The 22,217-nt window shown below is 48.4% G+C and overlaps 2 protein-coding genes across 14 annotated transcripts in view; one reads left to right on the top strand and one right to left on the bottom strand.

The window, feature by feature from the left end:
- LRIG1 (leucine rich repeats and immunoglobulin like domains 1) overlaps positions 1–12,172 on the top strand; it is a 116,031-nt gene extending 103,859 nt beyond the window's left edge. The window contains exons 13-19 of the mRNA XM_045493458.1: positions 5,414–5,734; positions 7,043–7,324; positions 7,876–8,295; positions 8,668–8,793; positions 9,403–9,525; positions 10,109–10,393; positions 10,492–12,172. Of these exons, the coding sequence (XP_045349414.1) occupies positions 5,414–5,734; positions 7,043–7,324; positions 7,876–8,295; positions 8,668–8,793; positions 9,403–9,525; positions 10,109–10,393; positions 10,492–10,751 (1,817 nt within the window). The 3' untranslated portion in view covers positions 10,752–12,172. The remainder of the gene's footprint in view (positions 1–5,413; positions 5,735–7,042; positions 7,325–7,875; positions 8,296–8,667; positions 8,794–9,402; positions 9,526–10,108; positions 10,394–10,491) is intronic.
- Positions 12,043–22,217, bottom strand: part of SLC25A26 (solute carrier family 25 member 26) — a 138,036-nt gene continuing 127,861 nt past the window's right edge. For 7 of the 13 annotated variants that reach the window (XR_006715922.1, XM_045493469.1, XM_045493470.1 and 4 more), the window contains 4 exons: positions 18,543–18,607; positions 17,468–17,541; positions 15,883–15,976; positions 13,183–13,317 (listed from right to left, as the gene is read on the bottom strand). Coding sequence is in view for 10 of the 13 variants with exons in the window: in XM_045493469.1 (XP_045349425.1) it covers positions 13,246–13,317; positions 15,883–15,976; positions 17,468–17,541; positions 18,543–18,607 (305 nt within the window). In the remaining 3 variants the exon portion in view is untranslated. Of the gene's footprint in view, positions 12,629–12,929; positions 13,318–15,882; positions 15,977–17,467; positions 17,542–18,542; positions 18,608–22,217 lie in introns of those variants that run through there. The other 6 variants (XR_006715920.1, XR_006715921.1, XM_045493463.1 and 3 more) reach the window with 3 other exon arrangements.

The raw sequence follows: 22,217 nt of genomic DNA, 5'->3' as shown, positions 1-22,217 counted from the left end.
ATCATCCGTAAAACAAACTCCATGTTCACAGCAGTCACTGCACTGTCCCCTGTCCCTGAGGACCTTCATATAAATGGAATCCTATAATAATGGTCTTTTGTCACTAGGTTTTTTTTTTAACCTAGCAGAATGTGTTACTACGTATTCATTTTTTTTTTAATGCAATATGACGTTGTATGGATATACATGTATTTAGCTGTTCGTTAGGTGATGGACATTTCGGTTGTTTGGATTTCTTGGTAATTCTAAGTAATTCTGTGAACGTTTGTATATAAGTTTTTGTGAATTCTCTTGCGTGGTTCTTAGGAATGTCATTGTGGGTCATACAGGAACTGTTCAACTTTTTGAACACCTGCCAGGCGGTCTTCATCAGTAGCCGCACCACTGCGTATTCCCAGTAACAGTGAATGAGTGCATCCTGCATCTGTATTGAAATCATTTATTAATTCTAGTAGTTTTTCACTGAATTGCTTAGGATTTTTATATTTGATCGTTATGTTATTTGCAAAAAGACACTTGTACTTCGTCCTTTCCAGTCTCGATAGCTTCTTTGTTTTTTCTTTTTTTCTTGCCTAATTGCCCTGGGTAGAGCCTCCAGTGTTGGCTAGAAGTGGTAAGGGCAGACTTCCTTGTCTTTCCTGATTTGGGCAAAAGCATTCAGTCCTTCACTGTTGGATATGGTATTAGTTGTAAGTTTTCCGTAGATGACCTTTACCTGGTTGAGGAATTTCCCTTCTATTTCTAACTTGTTGTGTATTTCTTTCATGATAGGGTGTTGAATTTTGTCAAATGCTTTTTTCTGCATCTGTTGATGCAGACCTTTATTGATATGGTACATCGATTTTTGGGTGTTAAACCAACCTTGCATTCCTGGGATAAATCCAACTTGGTCGTGGTGTATAATCCTTTTTATACGTTGTGGGATTTGCTTTGCTGGTATATCAGTAGAAGATTTTTGCATCTGTACTCAGGTGTATAGTTGGGTTTCTGTCTGATTTTGTTGTCTGGGAATATTTGACTCCTACAATGGAGTGAGATGTTCACTCATCTGTTTTTTGCAAGAATTTCTGAAGGATTAGTGATAATTATTCTTTAAATTTGGGGGAAAATTTATCAGTGTAGCCATTTGGGTCTGGCTTTTTGTTGGTGGGAAGTTTTTAAATTATTTAAAAAAATTTTTTTTAATGTTTATTTTTGAGAGAGAGAAAGAGAGACAGAGTGCAAACAGGGGAGGGCAGAGAGAGAGGGAGACACAGAATCCGAAGCAGGCTCCAGGCTCTGAGCTGTCAGCATAGAGCCCGATGCAGGACTTGAAATCACAAACCATGAGATCATGACCTGAGCCGAAGTCAGATGCTTAACCAACTGAGCCAGCCAGGCACACCAAAATTATCCTATTTCTTTACTTGTTAACATCTATTCAGATTTTGTTTCTTCTTGAGTCATTGTTGGTAATTTTTCTTTTTTAGAATTTGTGCATCTATCAGCTTATCTGATTTGTTGCCATACAAATTATTCATAGTATTTCCGTTTGCTGCTGTGAGGTTAGTTGGTAAGTTTTGTTCCTAATTTTAGTATTTGGTGTCTTCTCCCCACCTCCCCATTCTGCTAGTCTACAGATTTTTCAATTTCATTAGTATTTTCAAAGAACTAACTTTTCATTGATTTTTCCCCCTTTTTTCTCTTATTTCTGCCCTATAATTATTTCTTCTGCTTGGTTTGGGGATAGCTTGTTTTTCCAATTTCTTAATGAGGAAGGTGAGGTTATTAATTTGAGGTCTTCCTTAATGTAGACAGCTCTCCATCTCTCCTATAAGCACTGTTTTAGCTGCAACATTTAAGTTTTTGTATCTTTGTTTTCATTTTCACTCATTTCAAAGTATTTTCTAATTTCCTTTATGAGTTCTTCTTTGACTTACAGAAGTTCAGTTTGATTTCCACAAATTAGACTCCCAGTGTTCCTTTTGATAGTGATTTCTGGCTTCATTCCATTGTCATTGAAGACACTGGGTAGGATTTCTCTTTTTTCATGTACTGAAATTTGTTTTTCAGCATAACATATGGTCTCTGTTCGAGGGTATTCCATGTGTGCTTGAAATTAATGTTTATTCTGCTCTTGTGGGGGTGGAAAGTTCTATAGATGTCTGCTAGGTCTATTTGGCTTATAGTGTTATTCAAGTCTTGTACTTTTTTGTTGATCATCTGCCTAGTGGTTCTAACCATCATTGAACACGGAGTATTGAATTCTACAAACTTATTGTTGCACTGTCAATTTCTTCAGTTTTGTTAGTTTTTGCTTCATGTTTTGTGGAGCTCTGTTAGGTTCATATATGTTTATGATGTTTATGTCTTCCTGATGGATTGTTTTACATTATAAAAAGCTACTTTGTCTCTAGTAACCGTTTCTTTTTTTTTTTTTTTTTAACACATTTATTTATTTTTGAGACAGAGCACATGAACAGGGGAGGGTCAGAGAAAGAGGGAGACACAGAATCTGAAACAGGCTCCAGGCTCTGAGCCTTCAGCACAGAGCCCAACGCGGGGCTCGAACCCACGGACTGGAAGATCATGACCTGAGCCGAAGTCGGCCGCTTAACCGACTGAGCCACCCAGGCGCCCCACCATTTCTGCCTTAAAGTCTTTTTTATCTGACATCAGTGTGGACACTGTAGCTCTCTTTTGATATATGTGACTTTGAATCTAAAGTGTGTCTCTTAGAGTGAATGGCTGGGCCATGGGTTTTTATCCATTTTGGTGTAATCCCTGCCTTTTTTGATTTTTTTTTTTAATTTTTTTTTTCAACGTTTATTTTTGGGACAGAGAGAGACAGAGCATGAACGGGGGGGGGGGGGGGGGGCAGAGAGAGAGGGAGACACAGAATCGGAAACAGGCTCCAGGCTCTGAGCCATCAGCCCAGAGCCCGACGCGGGGCTCGAACTCACGGACCCCGAGATCGTGACCTGGCTGAAGTCGGACGCTTAACCGACTGCGCCACCCAGGCGCCCCTGATTTTTTTTTTTTAATGGTTGCTGTGGGGATTATAATTAACACCTTAAAACAATCTAGTTCAGATTAATAACTTTAGTAGTATGCAAAATTTTGCTCCTACTAAGCTCCATTTGTGGAACTCCTCCTTTGTGTTACTGTTGTCATATAAATTACATCTTTATGCATCATAAGCCTGATCAACACTTTTTGATTATTGCTCTTTGTAGTTGCCTTCTAAATCAGGAAGAGAAGAATGTTACAAAAATACACTTAGACTGTCCTTGCATACTGACCTGTGTGTTTACTTTTAATGGTGTGTTTTATTTCTTTGTGTGGATTTCAGTTACTGTTGTGTCTTTTCATTTCAGCCTGAAGGATTCCCTTTAGTATTTCTTGTAGGACAGGTCTGATAGCAGTGATTTCCATTGGGTGATTTGTCTGTAAATCTGAGAGTGATTTAATTTCTCCCTCACTTGGGAAGGTTAGTTTTGCTGGATACAGAATTCTTAGTTGACAGTCTGTTTCAGGACTTTGAGTATGCCTTCCTACTGCCTTCCATGGTTTCTGATGACAAATCAGCTGTCATGTCATTGAGGATTCCTTCTGTGCGATGGGTTGCAGCTGTTGTGTTTCTTTCAAGATTCATTTGTCTTTGACTTCTGAAAGTGTGACTGTGAAGCTTCCAGGTGAGGGCTTTGAGTTTATTTGGGTTCTTTGAGCTTCTTGGATGTGTAGATGCCTATTCATCAAGTTTGGGAAGTCCGGGGCTATTATTTCTAGAAATGCCTTGTTTTTGTTTCTTCTCCTTCTTAGATTCCCATTATTTTTACATTGTTACACTTGACTCTGTGAATGTTCATTATCCTTCATTTTTTTTTGTTTGTTTGTTTCTTAGATTGGATAGTGTCAGTTTCACCAATTCTGCCTGCTCACTTGGGCTACTGAGCCCCTCGAGTGCATTTTTCATTTTAGTTATACTTTTAACCTCCAAAATTTAATTTTGTTTACTTCTGTAATTTCTAGTTGTTTATTGGTGTTCTTTGGTGGGAAAGTATTCACATACTGTCCTTTAATTCTTTTCGACATGATTTCCTTTTGTTCTTTGAACATATTTATAAAGCCACTTTAAGGTCTTTAAAAGTCCAAGATCTGGGCTTCCTTCAGTTTCCACTGACTGCTTTTTTTTTCCTGTGTATCTAGTTTTATAGTTTTTTGTTGGAAACTGAGTCTTTAAAATAATGTGGCAACTCTGGGCATCAGATTCCCTCTCTGTCTTCCCCTTGGTTTGTTGTTGTTCTCTGTGTTACTACAATTTCTGGACAAATACTTTAAAGTCTGTTGGATGTCGCCAGTAACCAGTAGTCCTGGTTAGCTACTACCTGGACAGACAGTCCTTAGATCACTTCAGAAAGTCTCCCATCCTTTGTCCAGCATCCACGTTGTGTGCTGGGGGTGTGCCACCACTTCCTGTTTGCGCTGATCCCTAATCACAGGTAAGAAATTAGGATCCTCTCAGGCCTTTCTTGGGCAAGCATACGGTGCTGCACATGCATGTGGCCTTCTACCTCCTCAGGAACACGGTAGACCTTTTCAAAGCCCACCATCAACATTTCACACACTGCTTTTCCTTTTTAGTTTTTCGGCCAGTGTCTTGTTGGCTCCAGCTGAAAGTGCTTCATCGGTGCCTGCTGACTGTTTTCATCAAATGGAAGCCCAGGGGGAGGGCTTCCCTGCTCAGCAAACTACATCAGATCCAATCATGCCAGCCCAGAGGATGGGGCTTTTGGGCGGGGGGTGGAGGGGGCTCCAAACCTACTTTGCCCCTCTCATTGGTTGCTACGCTGCTGGGTTTTAAGGCTAGGGGAGAGAGGGATGGGACTTAAGTTAGAATGCCACAAAGCTCACTTTTCTTCCTGAGATTCAGACGTGTTCTTGAGTCCGTCCTTCATGGGCTGTTACAGCCTTTGGTTATTTTCCAGAATTCTGAAACCATTGATTACAACCATTTTTGCTAGTGTTCTCCCTATATTAAAGAAGTGCAGTTTTGGAAGAGTTCTTCTCACATTCTGGAAGTGCTTTCTCCCCCATTCCTTTGGAGTAAAGTTTATGGTAAGGTCTGTGCAGTCATGGCGGGTGGTTCCTGTCTGTTAGTGTGTTTTGTGTTAAGGTAAGCAAGTGAAGCCAAGTGTAGTATTCTCGTGGAAACTCCTAAAATCGATGCTTTTGGTACATGAGTAATAGCAGATGCGTTGTAATCAAGGAATGTGGTCACAGAAGTGATCACTGCTCATGGGTTTATAACTGGATAAAGCCAGATATCCATGGATTTTCCTGGCCTTTCCAGTGTGGGAGGCTGTGCAGGGACACTGAAAGATGAGGTCCCCGTGTGTCCTGAGAGCCTTAAATTTGGTTCTTCTCTCCCCAGACGACCTACCGAAGCCACAGATCATCACCCAGCCAGAGCCCACCATGGCCGTGGTCGGCAAGGACATCCGCTTCACGTGCTCGGCAGCCAGCAGCAGCAGCTCCCCAATGACCTTTGCCTGGAAGAAGGACAACGAGGTCCTGGCCAATGCCGACATGGAGAACTTTGCCCACGTGCGCGCGCAGGATGGGGTGGTGATGGAGTACACCACGATCCTGCACCTGCGCCGTGTCACTTTTGGGCACGAGGGCCGCTATCAGTGTGTCATCACCAACCACTTCGGCTCCACCTACTCGCACAAGGCCAGGCTCATTGTGAATGGTGAGGAAGTGCTCTTTGCCCGGGTGTAAGAGTCCTGCACATCCACACAGGACGGATGCAGATGGGAGACGCCTAAGCTTCACTGGGATATTACTGTCCAGTCGGCCCCAGAGCATGTTTTCTAGATTGAAGTTATTCTCAGTGAATTGTCTGTTTTGGTTTTGGTGACTTTTTTATCCAGTTGCTAAGTGACACGAAGGGCCCCATCCTTGCATTTTTATACATTTGTTGTCCACCACCCATGATGTTTGGTGTCCAGGTTCCAAGCATGTGCCCTGATTGTGGGCAAGCTCCTGCCCTCTGAGTAGATGGCCACGGAGCCTGTGGACTGCCAGCCCGATAGGATGGCCCTGGGGTGTTTGATGAGTTTTTACTCTGTAACCAGCTTTAGAGCCTATCAAGCTGGCTTTTTTCAGGGCTTATTTCAGGGCTATTGTTGCAGTGAGTTTAGGGCAGAAGAAGAGAAGTTAATAGGTGGAGTAGTTAAGCACTGCCCACCCAAAGTAACCTGGTAAGATTTTCCTGATTATTAAGCCTCCAGTTAAAAAGTGCTGGAACCACTGTCTTTAAGCCCTCACAGACCACAGGAAAACACTTTCTTTACCCCACTGTGGCCTGTTGTCTTGGCTTATTCTGAAGGAGTCTTCTTTATCAAAAACTCAGTGAACTGTTAGACTTTTCCACCAAAGTAACCTCGATGGGAACGGCAGCGATGCCTGGCTTGTGGCTGGATGTTTCCCTGTGTCAGGGAAGTCTTGGCCGAAATAAGCTGGTGTATACTTGAGCTCGCGTGGGTGCAGTACTGTGGCCCCAACACCAAGTCTCCACCACAGGTGTCTTTGGGAGGGACATGCCGTCCCATCGCTCTGCCCAGGGTGAGGGCATGTCACTCTCCCTGCTGTAATCGTGTCTTGCTGGAGCAGATCATTTGTATTTCCCAGGCTCTGTTCTGGTGCTTGATTAAGGCAGTCATGTGTCAGACCCTAGTATTTACTGAGTGTCCCCGCATCGACAGCCATGTGAGAAACAAAAGGCCAATCGCTTCATGAAGTCTTCATTTGAGGGGACGACAGCCAGGCTCAGGTGAACAAGGGCGGCCCAGGGAAGGGAGAGGCGGGCAGTTTGGGGAAGCCTGCTGCTCTTCGCTCAAAGATGGCGCAAGTGGTTCTAAGCAGACGTTGGCACGAAGGGTGCCCAGGGGACATGCGGACACAGAGCAGGAGGTCTTCTTGGCAGAGGGTCGTCCTGGCCTTTGCATCCGGCTTTCCCATGACGCGAGCCTGACCGTACATCATATGTATTTCGCAGTGTTGCCATCATTCACCAAAATACCCCACGACATTGCCATCCGGACGGGCACGATGGCCCGCCTTGAGTGTGCTGCCACCGGCCACCCCAACCCCCAGATCGCTTGGCAGAAGGACGGAGGCACAGATTTCCCCGCTGCTCGCGAACGACGCATGCACGTCATGCCCGATGACGACGTGTTTTTCATCACGGACGTGAAAATAGATGACATGGGGGTTTACAGCTGCACCGCCCAGAACTCGGCCGGCACCGTTTCAGCCAATGCGACTCTGACAGTCTTAGGTCCGACCGCTCATACGCTGAGTACATAAGGGCACGTGGGTGTGGGTGTGGAAGAGGGGCCTCAGGTGCCAGACACCTAGAGGCCAGGTTATCCGAGGGTGGAGCCTACGGTGTGGAGCGGAGTGTGGTGTGCTGGTTCTGTTGGTTTCAAATTTTGAGCTGCTTTCTAGTATTCTCAAGTGGTTTTGTTTTCTTTTTGTTTTTTTTGTTTAAGATCCACAGTGAATTGGAGTATAGGGCTTTGGTATGGAACATTCTAGAACTGCCCTCTGACTTATGCTGGCTGGGTGTGGCCTGCTTTAGAAGCAGAAGTGTGGCACAGGGCAGGTGGGGGACAGTAAGGGCTCCTGTGGCTCAAGGTTACTTCCCCTCCTTGTGGGAGCCACCCCCCACAATGGGAAAGATTTAGTTACTGTGGTAGGTCTTCTGAAAAGCTTGCCAGTCTGATAACGATCTCATAGGGCATTTCATTGACATGCTGGACTGTTCTTTGCCCAGAAGACAAGGCAGGCCCGTAGAATAACCAGAAGGCTTCCTCTAACTTCCTGCAGAAACCCCGTCCTTGGTGGTGCCTCTGGAAGACCGTGTGGTGTCCATGGGAGAAACGGTGGCTCTCCAGTGCAAGGCGACCGGGAGCCCTGCACCCCGCATCACCTGGTTCAAGGGGAACCGCCCTCTGAGCCTCTCTGAACGCCACCACTTCACCCCTGGCAACCAGCTGCTGGTGGTTCAGAACGTGGTGGTGGAGGACGCGGGCCAGTACACCTGCGAGATGTCCAATGCCCTGGGCACGGAGCGCGCCCACAGCCAGCTGAGCATCTTGCCCACTCCTGGCTGCAGGAAGGATGGGACCACCGTGGGCATCTTCACCATCGCTGTGGTGTGCAGTATTGTCCTGACGTCCCTGGTCTGGGTGTGCATCATCTACCAGACCAGGAAGAAGAGTGAGGAATACAGTGTCACCAACACAGGTTAGCCACTGCTGACTGAGTTTATTTTGAGGGCAGGAGAAAAGCAGGGATTGCTGTGGAGGAGGCCGGGTCCAGAGGCACCCCATTGCGTGGTGGCCACGTGGTGGCTTGTTGCTGCAGTGACCTGATGGTGTTGTGGTTCTCTTGGCATCATTGCTCTCTCTGGTGGCCTCAGGCCTCCGACTGCCACACTGTTTTTACACCCAGGTGGAAAGGAAGGCCAAGCTGGGCCCTGCAGACAGTCTCTCTGTACAGCCTGGGCGGCTGCTGGTGGCTATGCTGTGTCTGGGCTTGATACTGAACAAGTGTTTCATTTCTTATCACCACAAAGGATTGGGACACCTAGTATCTGACTGTCCTGTCTCCTCGCAGATGAAACCATTGTGCCACCAGATGTTCCGAGCTACCTGTCTTCTCAGGGGACTCTTTCTGACCGACAGGAAACTGTGATCAGGACTGAGGGTGGCCATCAGGCCAATGGGCACATCGAGAGCAACGGTAAGGGCTCCAAGCCTGATGTGATCTTGTCCTCAGGAGCTGGAGGTGGCCTCTGGCCCCTTCCCGGGGCAGGTGTGTGGCCTTAGGTTGAGCACAGCTGACCTAGAAGCCTGGCAGACTCCAGCCTTCTCTTACATCTTTGTTGGCTCTTCCCTGTACAAGTTTTGCAGGGTTTTAAAAGTCCAGACCGCAGGAGGTTGCTTTATAAGGGGCTCAGGATCTGCTAGTCGGGATAGGGTAGGATTGAAAGAAGAGGTCCAACAGGACATTACAGGGCCTGAAACCAACCCATAGGGGAAGGGCCCAGGTCTGCGCTGTAGTCCGGTCCCTGCTACTAGAATGCTCTGCCAGGAGAGCCTCCTCCACAGGGGAGACTGTTTATTGGGGACAAGTTTATTCTTAGAATTGCTCACCACCATGGCTGTGCACACTGGAAGGCCTGACTGCTGGGAAGCCTGTTACAAAATGTTTCTTGCTGGTCTGCCCAGGCATCTACCTCTGTCAACAACATTGTAAGAAGGACTATTCTGGTAGCCTTGCCCATTATTCTCCTAAAGCTTACTGTGAAAAGGTGAGTCCGGCATTTCTAACTGTGGGAATCTACTACAGGTGTCTGTCCAAGAGACACAAGCCTCTTTTCAGAGGTGGACACTCATGGCATGACGTGCAGGCAGCCCAAGCCCTGGGCCGTGACCGAGAAAGCCCAGCGGAGACCTGGCCCACAGAAGATAGGTAAGAGATGCTTTTATCCGGAATAGTCTTTGCTTCTTAAAATTTGGGTTGACTTGTTCATTAAATGAAAGGGAAAGAGGAATTAATGGTCTCAGAATTTGGTATTCATGTGTAAACAGGAAGCTGTGGTCTGGCTCTCATAATTCTGGAGTAGGAGGTGTCTTACATCAGTCTGTGGTATGGTGATCCTGGGCTTGAAGTTTCCAGATGTATGAGCAATTTAACTAAAGGGCATGGCCCGAACTGAAGAACCTTTTCACCAGGGTATTTCTGATCAAGGTGCCTCCTGCCCCTACATGGTATGTCATTCCATGGGGTTTCTCTGAGCAGAACAGTAGGGCCACTCGCTCTGATACAGAAATTAATCTGAAATGTTGAAACGTGGAGGACCCCACTCTTTGTCAATGGCTTCCTGTTTGCCCAGGCCTTTTTCTGTGACCATAATTGGGAGAGAGGGGACTTCCACAGCGTTGGTCTAAGCAGGGCTGCAGCCTCACAGCAGGGGACTTCAGCTCCCTCTCCTGTGTGGGGATGCACACTTCGGTGGCCATGGCTCTAATCCCGCTCTGGCTTGGCCCTGCAGAGCACAGCAGCCCGGTTGTGTGCGGTGACTACACCACTGACCCGGACAGCAGTTGCAAGGAACAAGCGTCCCGTCCTCAGCCTGTGCCCAGAGACCATACACAGGCAGGTACGCTAAGCGGCCCGGAGCCCAGTCAGAGTGACCGAGAACATTCTCCGCACCATCTGACCGGTGGGACTGTTGATGGGTCCTGCGCCGACTGCAGGGGGTCCCTCTACCCCAGTAACCATGACAGAATGCCAGCCTCCTTGAAGAAAAAGCCCACAGCACCTCTGGATGGAAAAGGTAGATGTTCAGGGTCTTCCAGGGAGTTCCCGGCAGGTGGGTGGGGGCAGGGCAGCAGCCAGACTGGAGGCTCTGACGCGTCCTCGCCTTTCTCACAGGGGCGGCGTCTTGGACTTTAGCAAGGTTGTGTGAGTCAGACTCCGTGGACCTCCAGCCTCCCTTGACATTAACTCCAGGCAGTCCTGAGCTCACAGAAGCCTCCTCGGGCTGTCCCGACATCCCCGGCGAAGGCCAGCACTTGCTTCTTTACAATGGACACCTCCCCAAAGCATGTGACTCCAGTCCCGAGTACCCACCACTGACAGGACAGCCACCCGGGAAACGGGGCGTGCCCCTGCTCTTTGCACCGAAAATCTAGGCTTTGTCTACCTCAGCTCTTGTGTCCGTCTCTACAAGAAAGAGGTAGGAGAGGCTGTGAGGAAGCTTGGGTTCAAGCGTCACTGATGTGTACATAGGTTTTAAACTTCCATGTGGAGTATCCGTAGTGTAAAGGACTTGCAGCCACAGCACAGAACTGCCAGAGGCTGTTGTGTACAAAACAGAAAAGTATTTGATACCATTGTACATAAGAGTTTTCAGAGATTTCATATATATCTTTTGCAGAGGCTATTTTAATCTTTAGTGCATGGTTAACAAAGAAATCATACAATTTTGACAATATTATTTTTCCTATCAGGTTGCTGTTTAATTTGGGGAGGGGGGATGGTTCTGGTGCCTTAATGCATGGATGGAATTTCTAGAAGCTAAAAACCACATTTGCTCCCAGGAGTTTCTGGTGGGTGGGAAGGATGGAAAGTCCTTGGATTCGTATTGCACTTCACAGGACAGACCCCCTAGCCTGCTTTCCCGCCACAGCCGTCGTCTGCGTGGGAATGAGCTTCCTGTCAGTATTGCTCCTATGTGGAGGCTGTTGGAGGCTCACCCCCCCCCCCCCCCGCAGAGTCCCGAGACGCCCGCGTCACGTACCTTTGCCATATGTGACTTTTTTCTTGTAAGTTCCTCGCCAAGCAGAAGGGGGGTGAACCCACCACAAGCGTTTGTTCCAAACAACTGAGCACCGCCTTTCTTCCTTCCGTGAGAAAAGCAAATGTGGTGGTTGTATCACTCGATTGTCATTTGAGGCTTTTTAATAAGATAGAGGCTGCTGGTGTTGGTACCTGTGGATTTTTTCAATAGTGCTGTTTTAGTTCTGCCAATATCCTTAATACTGTGTTGACCGCGGGGGAGGAAAAGGATCGAGTCCTTACTTTCAGGGCTAGCTTCTCTCTACTGAGGATCCGGGGCATGTCTGTCCACACCCTTCCCGCCCATAGCCGACCCAGGCTGGGACTGTACGAGGTTAGGCCCCGCACCTGGGTATACTTGCACTTTTGAGACCCGAAGCTAACCATCTTGTGAGTGCCAATGTGTAGTTCAGGAAAACGGACATTGAAACAAGGTCCTTAAGATCTCGGAAAGCAAGTTCCTTTAGCGAAAAAGCTGAAGGCAGAGATAGACAAAAGGATTGTTAAATTTCACTGTCTGATGTCATCACTGTTGCAAAAGGTAAGCACATTTAGAATTGTGTTCTCAACAGTCAACTGATTCATGTTACTTCCACAAAATATGTGAATTTGCTGCTTCTGAGAGGCAATGTGAAAGAGGAAGTATTACTTTTATGTACAAAGTTATTTATTTATAGAAATTTTGGTACAATGTACATTGAAAAACATGTAAAATATTGAAGTGTCTAACAAACGGTGTTGCAGTGTCTTTAATAAAGGTTCATTTATAAACGTTCATTGGGTGGCTGGGGTCATTTGTCTAGTGACACTGTAAGCAGTATGTTCCATTCCAGAAACTCACAAACCAAATGCACGTATTCTGCCTTTAATTATCTTTTTTTTCCCCCAGAAAGGGGGAAATTTTTTTACGCGAAGCAAAATCCTATACTTTAGCCCCAGGGAGGATACACCACCACTAGATTCCTGAGATTTCTCTCTGAATGTTTCTAACACCTGGAGCTTATTAGTCAAGCTCTGAAATGGTGACCTCCCCTTCTAACTGCAGACAATAAACCTTCCCGATTAGGAACGAAGAAACCCTGCTCTGTTCCCCAGCCAGCCCAGGCCCCTGGCGGGGGGGGGGGCTCAGCACCCTCCTCGGACGCACCGGGCCCACCTCGTCCCTGGAGCTGCAACTACCGGCTTGCTTTCACACACACCACGCCGGCCGGTGGATCCTTCTCTGTAAACTCTGTAAAATAATACAACTGTGTGTTTTCGGGGGAAATCTGAGGGTAATTAAGAGCAGCAGCCCAGTTGCCTAATAGAATGCCGGCTATGCACCTGCAGTTCATGCTTTTTAAACAAAGCCCTAAGCTCTCACAATAGAGAGAAACCCACCCACGTGCACTTCTCCTGAGTCTCCTTCCTGTTCCCGGACTAGCCATCCTTTCTGAAGGAGAACCCTCTCTGCCTTCCGCTGCGTCCACTGGCAGGTGGCAGGAAGCTCAAGATCAGATACAGATCAAATGACGGCTCTGAGCAGCCTGGACTCGGCATCACCAAACTTATTTATTCACGGGTTCTGAGAAAATGGTCGCAAGTACCGCTGTGGACACGGTCCTCTTGGCGATCTGGCAGACAGGCGGCAGTCGACGTTCCAGCCAGCCTGGAGCAGGCAAGACATCCTCAAGGTCCTATCCTCACACACAGGGGCGCGGTGCAGGCGGTTCAGATGGGCGAGCAGCTGCTCGCCGGAAGGGAACCCGTGGCACAGCAGCCCCCTTTCTGGACAGAAGTGCAGAAGTGGGGCCGTCCTGAATTCAGGGGCTCCCTCTGCCAAGTTCCAATAACAAGCTGCGGGTTCGGTCATAAGCACCAAGAAAGATGAAGCCTCCCAGACTGATGGCTGCCGTTCGAGGGAAGACACCTGCAAATAATCTAGGGAAGGGAAAAAGCAGGAAAGATTTTTTTTAAATTGGTGTGTGTTAGAAAGGTTAAATTCCAACACCCACAGCTTGCTCAACTCAACACACCAGGATCATTAAACCCCACACAGCACTTAAAACGTGTGCTTTTTCCTTTCAGAATGGCACTAAATTACATTCCCAAGTAGACTTGTTGAAGTCTGGGCCCAGCTGTTTGCTGGCTAACGTGGCTCAGTACCAAACAGCTTATTTGGGAGCCTCGCAATTAGGTCCAGTAATTAGCCAAGAAACCAGAACTCTGTCCCCACAGCAGTCCTGCGGAAAACTTCCAGACTGGCTCTTTGAGAGACGGAGAAACAGACTTTTGTAAAGGAGTCAAAGGCCTGACTCCTCGGATGGGCATGGCCAGCCACAGGGATGGAAGGCGGGCTCGGGTGTTGGAGGTCTTCCCCACGACTCTGCCCGCCCCCCTCCCAGTGACTCAGTTGCATTTGGTCCTTAGAGGCCCACGGATGTGACACCAGAACAGGGAGGCCAATCTCCATGGAGTCCCTCTTTGTCTTCTCCTCTGAGGAAGGACAAGAAAGGTGAACGGGCTAGGCAGAATGCACGCCCCCCAGGTTCTGTCCCCACGCACACGAGGCCAGTCGGTGGCATGACTTTGGAACTAAGAAAGGCCAAGTCAAAGAATGTTGCTGGGGTAAAGTGGAGCTTCACTCCTTAAGGGCCATCCTGTAGCTGTACCCAGGTAGCCGTTCAGAGGTGTTCATCCTGGCATTGCTGGTACCAAAGAAACTGCAAACCCCCGCTGGTTACACAAATTCTGGTGCCATGTCCACACGGGGGGACACTACGCAGCCGGTAAAAATGAGGTAGGCCCCGGGATCCACGACCAAAAATCCAACAGGTTCTGACAAAAGTCCCAAAGCTGTGTGTGTCATCTGATTCTGCGGCAGGGATGGGCCCTAAACTCTCTCCCGGGGGCAGGATTAGAGGAAACACCCCCTATCTTTCTCGAATGACTGAGTCTTCTTACCAAAAGCATTTACTTTTGTAAGCAGAAAAAATCAGAACTAGCGGACTTCTAGTGAGAAGACTTTGGCTCGGGCCCAGGACAGGGCCCGAACATACAGGTCAGGTTATGTGAAAAGGACATAACCTTTTAAACAGGAAAAAATGTCCGCAATGGTGGACAATGGTGACTGGCCAAGACGGTGGACAGGAGACAAAGCCCCCACCGCCTGGTTTCTGCACACCTGCTGGGAGAGGTCAGCTGGCCTGCCCTCTGAATGGCGTGCTTAGCACTTCTGAGGAAATGGGGCCCTTACTTTTGTTAGCTGAGTTAAGGATTTAAATCATGAAGTAAAATCGCACAGACGAAATGAGAACCTCTTCTCTAGAAGCAACCATGAAAACTATACAAGGAAAAAAGTTGTCTGCCTCAGCATGATGCAGATCGTTCTTGCAGAAGGTGGTAGGTGAAGACAAAACTCCTCCATTACCACACGGAGGAGGCCACTGGGACCTTGTGGCCCCAAACAGGGATTACTCCTGTCGCCCCACCTACAAAGAGAAGGGTGCCGGGAGGGAGGTCAGCAGAAGCTGAGATAGGAGACCACTTAGGCCACGATATCCTCCCTCACGATCTGACTTCTGAAACCCGTGTCTTGGTGCAGCTTTTGCTGCTAATGAACTCAGCTGCTTCTGGCAAGAGGCAGATGGAAGCAGTTTATGGTCTCACCAGATGACAATTGAATCCATTAACATAATTATAGCCTTAAAGCAGAGTAATTTGTACAGTGAGTGCCCCAACCAGACGAGGAGGCAGAGACTTGAGTGGAGCGCGGCTGTGTTCGGGGGACCACAGATCCAACGAGGTAACAAACGTACTGGGCAGAGCACGGGACTCGGAGGGGGTGCACACGGGGCAGCAGTGGTTAAGACATAAAGGGCACAGTCAGGAAACACGAAAAGCCGGCTGCTTAACAGGACGAGTAGGAATGAACGATGCGGCACAAACGGACGTCCCGTCTACTTTCCAGCTGTTGGACTGAATGAGCATGTGGTGTTTTTATTTTGGAGAAACCAGTTTGCCCTAGAGCCTATATTCCAAGTCTCTGCCAGAACACAGCCTTCCCCTGTGTGAACCGACACAGAGATCAAAAAGCGCCCCCACTTCACCCTGAGAGGCCAGCAGGGCCTCACGGCCGCCAGGGAAGCTACCTGCCAGGATCCAGAACACTCAGGAACGCAGCAGGTGTGTTCAGAGGCAGCAGGAAGGGCCCGCAGGGCTGTGTCGGAGCCGGACAGAAGAGGCAGGCCGAGACCCCGTCGGGGCTGAAGATGCCCAGGGCCGCTGGGAGGGCAGCCGCCCACGTGGGCAGGGATTTGCTTTGTTTGCGTTCAGTTAAAATCTTTTGTCTAATTATTCGTTGCCTCCTATCGTCTTACTAGGAAGCTAATAAAACTATCATTGCTTAAATGACGAGCGTGGCTGCTTGAAACAGGCTGCCAAGGACCACAGTGTGTATGCTAATGAGAGCCCAAGGCTTAAGAAGTAAGCAAAATTCCAAATTACCTTTCCAGGGCCCTGGAAAGGAAGGCTCGGGACACCCATCCTCTGCTGGAATTCTGGCGCTGCCGGGTCACATGACAGCAAGTAGACACCAGCACTGGGACAGGGAGGGATTCGTTTCAGTCATCTGCTCAAGGGAGCTCCTGCCTCTCAGGCTCCCGGTGGCCAGGGTTTTGCCGACCACACCACACCCACATGTCACCGCTTTCTCAAGAAAGGCGGACGCACCTGCGGCTAGATACCAACTCCACAGAGCAGAGGTGTGACCAGCGGTTGTCACAGAATCCAGTGTGAGCCACATGGGAAACAAAGCGGGGCAGTGAAATCGAGCACTGTGACTTTAGATTCAACAGAGCCATTGCGAGCACCATCTCTGTGTGGCCCACAACTACCTGGAACCCTGAGAATCCTTCACCCGTTAACTGAAAGGCTGCTCCAGAGCTTTCTCCTCCCACGCCGCTTGGGTGTCTGTGTGAGATGTGTGTCGGGACCGGCGTGTCTGCGCCGCGAGCAATCGCGTTCTCCCCTCCTCACGCCACGTTAGCTGTAAACGGCTGGCCTGTGGCGCACAAGCCACCGCTCTGCCATGCCCTTGGTCGCCCTCAAGCGTTCCTTTCTGGTAAACCCAGTCCTCCTCTCAGAACCCGGAAGTCTGTCAGGCAACCAGCATCGGTCCCTCAGGGCCGCCGCAGCCAAAAAACCACCCAACAGGACCTACTTTTGCAACTAACGGTTGCAAATTTTGAAGAGAATGGGGCCGTTCTCCTGCAAAAACCTTACCTGGGGCCTGACCTATGTGCCCCACGTTCCCCAGCTATCAACTAGCCGAAAGAAAAGCCTGTCGAATGCACACAACACGGCGATCAGATCGAGTCACCCACACGGCACTACGATGAGGAGGTGGCGCTGCCACGGATGGGCTGTCCCCACCGGCCACACCCTGTCAACAGGCTCACTCCTGGCCCTGCAAGAGGCGGCCGCAAGCTGTGCTCTCTCAGGAAAACCCCTCGTAGGTCATTCCAAAGAGAACATGGTAATTTCACAGACTACAGATCCCAACGTTTAGACATGTTTATAGACTACAAAAGCAAGGTGAACGCAAGCTTTGCAAGGGAAGCATCTTAGGACGTGATGCTTGCAGGGTGAGGCGCTGAGGGGAAAAGAGAGAGGGTTGCAAGTGAGGAGCCACACACTGGGGCACTGAAAGTAATTTGTGACTGACGGCAGTTAAAAGTAGCCCCAACCCCAACTGCTTTCTTCTAAATGTTACGCTGGCTCACGTGCATTCCTGCATCGCCTAACTGAGCCCGTCTGCTCAGAGCTGCAGCCCAGAACCGAGAGGGGGCCGAGCCTGCTGAGGCGCTCCAGTATCAAGACAGCCAAGGCCAGCAATCACTTGCTAGATGCCGCATCGACTCAAGGGCGCACTGTCATCTCACACAGGCACCATCAAACGGGTTTTGTGCAATGTGAACAGAGACCCAACCAGGACGGGCAGAAGGACGCAAAGCGGTTCCTGCTCAGGCTAAAGGAGGAAGAGCTGGGAAGAGAGGCAGGAAGGCAGTCGAACATTCCATCTTGCACTTACCCCGCCAGCCCCTGTGTCCGCCAGACCCCGTGCAGGGCAGAGAGCACATTCCCACTAGCGGTGCTGGAACCAACCTGCACGGCAGGACAACAGGCCATTATCGTATGAAATCCCCCAAATGACGTCCTCAGATGCCTGGCCCCCAACCAGTGTCTTCTAGGACAGTTTGAAGTAGACTGGGGAGCTTCTTTGCAATCAGGATCCCAGGACCTCACCAGACCAGAAGCCCCTCCACTCAAGCCCACAGGTAGGCACTGACTGACAGGAAGCTGCATTTCTAGGTTGGAGCCAGGCCTCATCTAGATAACTCACCAACAACTGTTTGACAGGAAAAAGACAGAAAGCAACAGTAACTGATCTGAGAAGAGAGGGGAGTATCAGTATAAGTGGCCCAATTATGAACTTATCGGAGCAGCTAATGACCACATTTAACGAAGAGTACTAGCAAGTTCAATTTAAAACAGGACCGATACTCAGGTTTGGCCTTGTCAACCTCCATACTAGATTTCCGCCCTTATGGCTGCACTTTTCCCTAAGGGTATGTGTGCCTCTTTCTTTTCTATTGTTTGGCCCCAGATAGGTTATGTGCATGGCATTCCATGAACCTCGGTCCAGACTGCTTTCTAACAATGTTTCTTTTCAATGAAAACTTTTCAAACAATTCTGAAGCTGTCCTGATTCAGACGGTTAAGGCCAAGCATCATCTGAGTTCAGAGCCTCTAGCTTACCTGCGGCATTGGCGTGAAGCCAGTCAACTCTGGGAACCTCAGGTCTGTTGCCCGTAAAAATAGAGGTCACTGGAAAGCAGTATTACCAGGCAGAGGCCCAGCTCTGATGCTTCTCACAGAACATCAGTGAGAATGTTTTCCTAAAGGTCAAAAGCTGTGGCGACACCGGTCATAGTGACGACTACGGACACTGTGCCGTCAACGTCAGTCATTCGTGCCTCGGCAGGGCAGCGTAAGGCTGCTGTTCTAGATCAGCATTACCCTGCCCTTGGCCACTTATATACATGTGAGCCCTGGTGCTAATACACACAAACATCTGCTGTGTCTACGTTACATTTTACACTCACCTTTGCCAACATGATCCTTGTTTTTGCCACATCCAGAGGCGTGGTGACCACAGCTGCAAATCCACCTGTGTGTATAAAAATACCCGGCACGCAAAGGAGGTATTGTTAACTGTGTTACGTGGATGGCAGAACTTGTACTTTCTAATCCCTCGAAGCTCTGCCCAAATCACTTCCTTGTCATTGTGTCCACCTGACTGATTCCAGAAGAGGATGCACGCGTGCAAACTGCACACGCTCCACTGCTTTGGCATTGACGCTGAACCACACGTAAGAGAGGTGACAGGAGAACGCTCTACGCGCTCAGGGATAAAAACAAAAACAAGGCCCCGTAATTCACCTTGCTCGTGGGTGCAGCAGCAGACCTACGTGTGCACACGGTTGTGTGCCTGTGTTCACACACCCGCCGTCAGTATGAGAGGCTCGCCGCTCGCTGCGCTTCTCACTGGGCCCCCACCTTCTACGGAACACTCTTGTTTAATGGGACTCCGAAACGCCTCTATCTTTTCTGGTCTCAGACAAAATGGGCAAACAGAGGTATGCAGATTGCCGTAGGGACTCTCGGTATTAATGGCTAAATTCTTGTGAGTTATAAGAGTAAAGCTTTCTGTATCTCCAGGCTTCAGATAACGGGCCAAGCAGAGTAACGACATTTCTAGCCCTTTCTGCATCCTGTCAGTCGGTGCTGATTCAACAGGCAATCCTCCTACGGCTTCCTTCCCACCTTCTCTTCCACGGAATACCATGACTGCCAAACTGATTATTTTAATATCCATATCTGTGGACAGAGGAATTGGAGGATTTTTTTTTAAACAGAAACCACAGTAGATGATATCGATATTTTATTAAGAGAAATACAAAGATGTATTTTAAACCTGAAGAGGCCCTAAGGAGACAGAAGTAATAAACACAAAAGGGTTTTCTAAAGATTCAGCTTGCGTGAGCTAGATGAACAGAGCACATGCATGAAGGATGCTCCAGAAATAGCACCTCCCCCTCTGAATTTTGGGGCATGGGGACAATTGTGAAGGTCATTTGATCTGTGCCAAATATCTTTCCAAACATGTTGCTGAAATAGGATCCTCACGGAACCTCCTCCCTTTGGTAGCATGTATTAGGACAATGACTTTTTCAAAGACGTATCCATTTGTGCTTTTATGTTCCGTATGTGATTATCCACAAAGGACACATATCTGAGGACTGAATATTACCAATTACACGAATATTAGAGTCCCCTTTTGCTGTAGCCACTTCTGTGTTACAAACAGGTGAAACACTTTTTTCCAGAGTGAAAAGCTGCCTGAAATTTAGGTAGTACTTTATTAAACTTCAGGCGACCTGTACTGTCCAAACCCCCCACCCCAAATCGACTTCGTTTCCCTCTCTGGCTGCAAGAGTTAGCAGGGCCCAGTCTGAAAGACTCTTTCAGAGTCAGAAAGACCAAGCCTTAAACTAAATCCCTACTCTACTAGCGGACTGGCCTTAGGGACTGCACTTACTCTCTAGGTCAAGCACCGTAGGAGACAGGTACTTCTGTCACTGCGACCTCCCGCTATGGGTGGGGAAACTGAAGCTCAGAGAGGTTCTAGAACTCACAGAAGGTTTTACTTAGTGTAGAGCTAAGACCTGAACTTTACTGACTCCAGAATGTGAGCTCACAGCCACTGGGGGCGTGGTGGCCTCGGTTTGCTCGTCTCTAAGATGTAGACAGCAGCAGGATCTAGGACTACGTGGGTCTGTGCGAAGTGTCTGGGACAGTGCCTGGTGCACACCAGAGCTCAAAGGAACTGGCTAGGAACTGGGTCTTTTCTGCATGGGAAGAGATAATCTGCGATTTTCCTTCATGTCTCTAGCCCCCCCCACACACACACAGCAGACACTCACAAACGCTTGCTGGGTACCCTGGACAAGGGTCTTATAAACCCAAGATTCCAACCCGTCCTCTGAAAGAGAGGAGGGAGGGGAAGCTCGGAGCGAATATTTGTGCTTACTCTGTACCTGGCATGCTGGGCCTGTACTAGGTATGGCCACTAATTGTTTCATTTGCGTGGGTCTTACTATCCCATTTCACAGACAGCTTGCTCAGGGCCACACAGTAGTATGGAGCTGGGACTCAGAGTCACGTGCATCTCAGCTCCACAAGTAGGGCTCTTTCACTAGTAATCAGTCTCATGTGTGGTAAGACACTAAATCGCATCCGAGTGTTAAAACTCTGAAGTGCATACACCATTATCCTATTTGAAAATGTTCACAAAGTTTCCTAAACCAACTTCAAAGACCTAAAAGTTGGCAAGGACCTCGCCCGCCCCGTCTGACGACTCAAGCTCTCCTGAGTCACTTACGCTGAAAACTCCTTGCCTTCTAGTATATGCAGGTACTGTGTGTTAAGCTTATCTTGGCTGTGAGAAGGTCCCTGCCCCTCGAGTTTGGGTGCTTGGTGACATATTCTCAGAGACTGCTGCTTGATACACGTAATACGAAGAGAAGTCAAAGACAAAAACCGACAATATGCTTAAACGGGTTCTAATTTTACAGCCATGATGGTAGCTATATTTTATGCAAATTATTAAGAAACCAATTTTAATGTCTTCAAATGTCAACGACTGCTGTGATACACAGCCCTCACAATATTTCTTATGAGGCTGCAAAGAAGGCCCTGTGAAGATCGCGTAATGGAATGACGGGTCACAACAGGGAGGGCACTGGGGACCTATGCTTTTAGTTAAAATGTAGTTATTTTCTACATTTTACTTAAGGGAACTGTAAACTGCTGGTAATAAATACAAGGAACACGCTAACGTATTAGACAGGAAATAATTACTTGGTGCAGCACATCACGCATGAAACCATTTTCTACGGGCTCCACTAGAGTTAGACTTTCACAGGATGTCGGGCTAACTGCTTTCAGGCATCAGGTTCGGGGGAAACGGGACGTTTACAGTGAAATGACATGTCATGTGTCCTTGAACAACTGCAGATTCTTTAGCACTCTGGACAAAGGGGCCACCTTCCTCACAACAAGCTGTGAAAGCGGTGGTGGGGACAGGACTGCGCAGGGCCGCCATGCGCTGTCCCTTCCCAGCCGGCCTCCCATCTCCTGATGAGGCTCACAGCAAGAACAGCACGTCCACGCACCTCCTTTGCATATGCTCTCCAAACAAGTGGCCAGACACAGAGGGCTTCGACAACAACAGAAGGGTGTTTCTGTTTAAAGCTGGCGTCATGCCTTCCCATGTCTCACCCAGACAAATCCTTCACCCTATTCTGGGATTTCAAGCCATGGGAAGCTCTCTCTTTCCTTCCCTCCGACCCTGTCTTTCAGTCTCACTCCTTCTCTCTTAGAAAATGTAAGTAGATGTTAATTATGAGAAACTGACCAAAGAACACTAGATTATCAAAGCACGTATCACTAGAGTAGCAAATGTCATAATTAGTTAGACTGAATTATGGCTGTATGTTTAGAAGTTAACTTGAAGGGAGGAAGTTGGCAAAGTCCTTTTTTTTCCCCTCGTTTAACCCCTGACCACAAGCCAAGGGAATTTCTGGCATGACAAGCCATCAACACCTCCAATCTCAAGGGACATTTTTGGATATTTGTGCCAAGTAGTTTATACAGCAAGCACGGGCACAGAGGAGCGCCAAACATGGGCCAGAGTGGTTCATCCGTGATGATTTAAC

Source organism: Leopardus geoffroyi, chromosome A2 (assembly GCF_018350155.1).
Source record: "Leopardus geoffroyi isolate Oge1 chromosome A2, O.geoffroyi_Oge1_pat1.0, whole genome shotgun sequence".
Taxonomy (NCBI): Eukaryota; Metazoa; Chordata; class Mammalia; order Carnivora; family Felidae; genus Leopardus; species Leopardus geoffroyi.
Note: the sequence above shows the minus strand (reverse complement) of the source record. Positions and strands in the feature narration are given on the sequence as shown.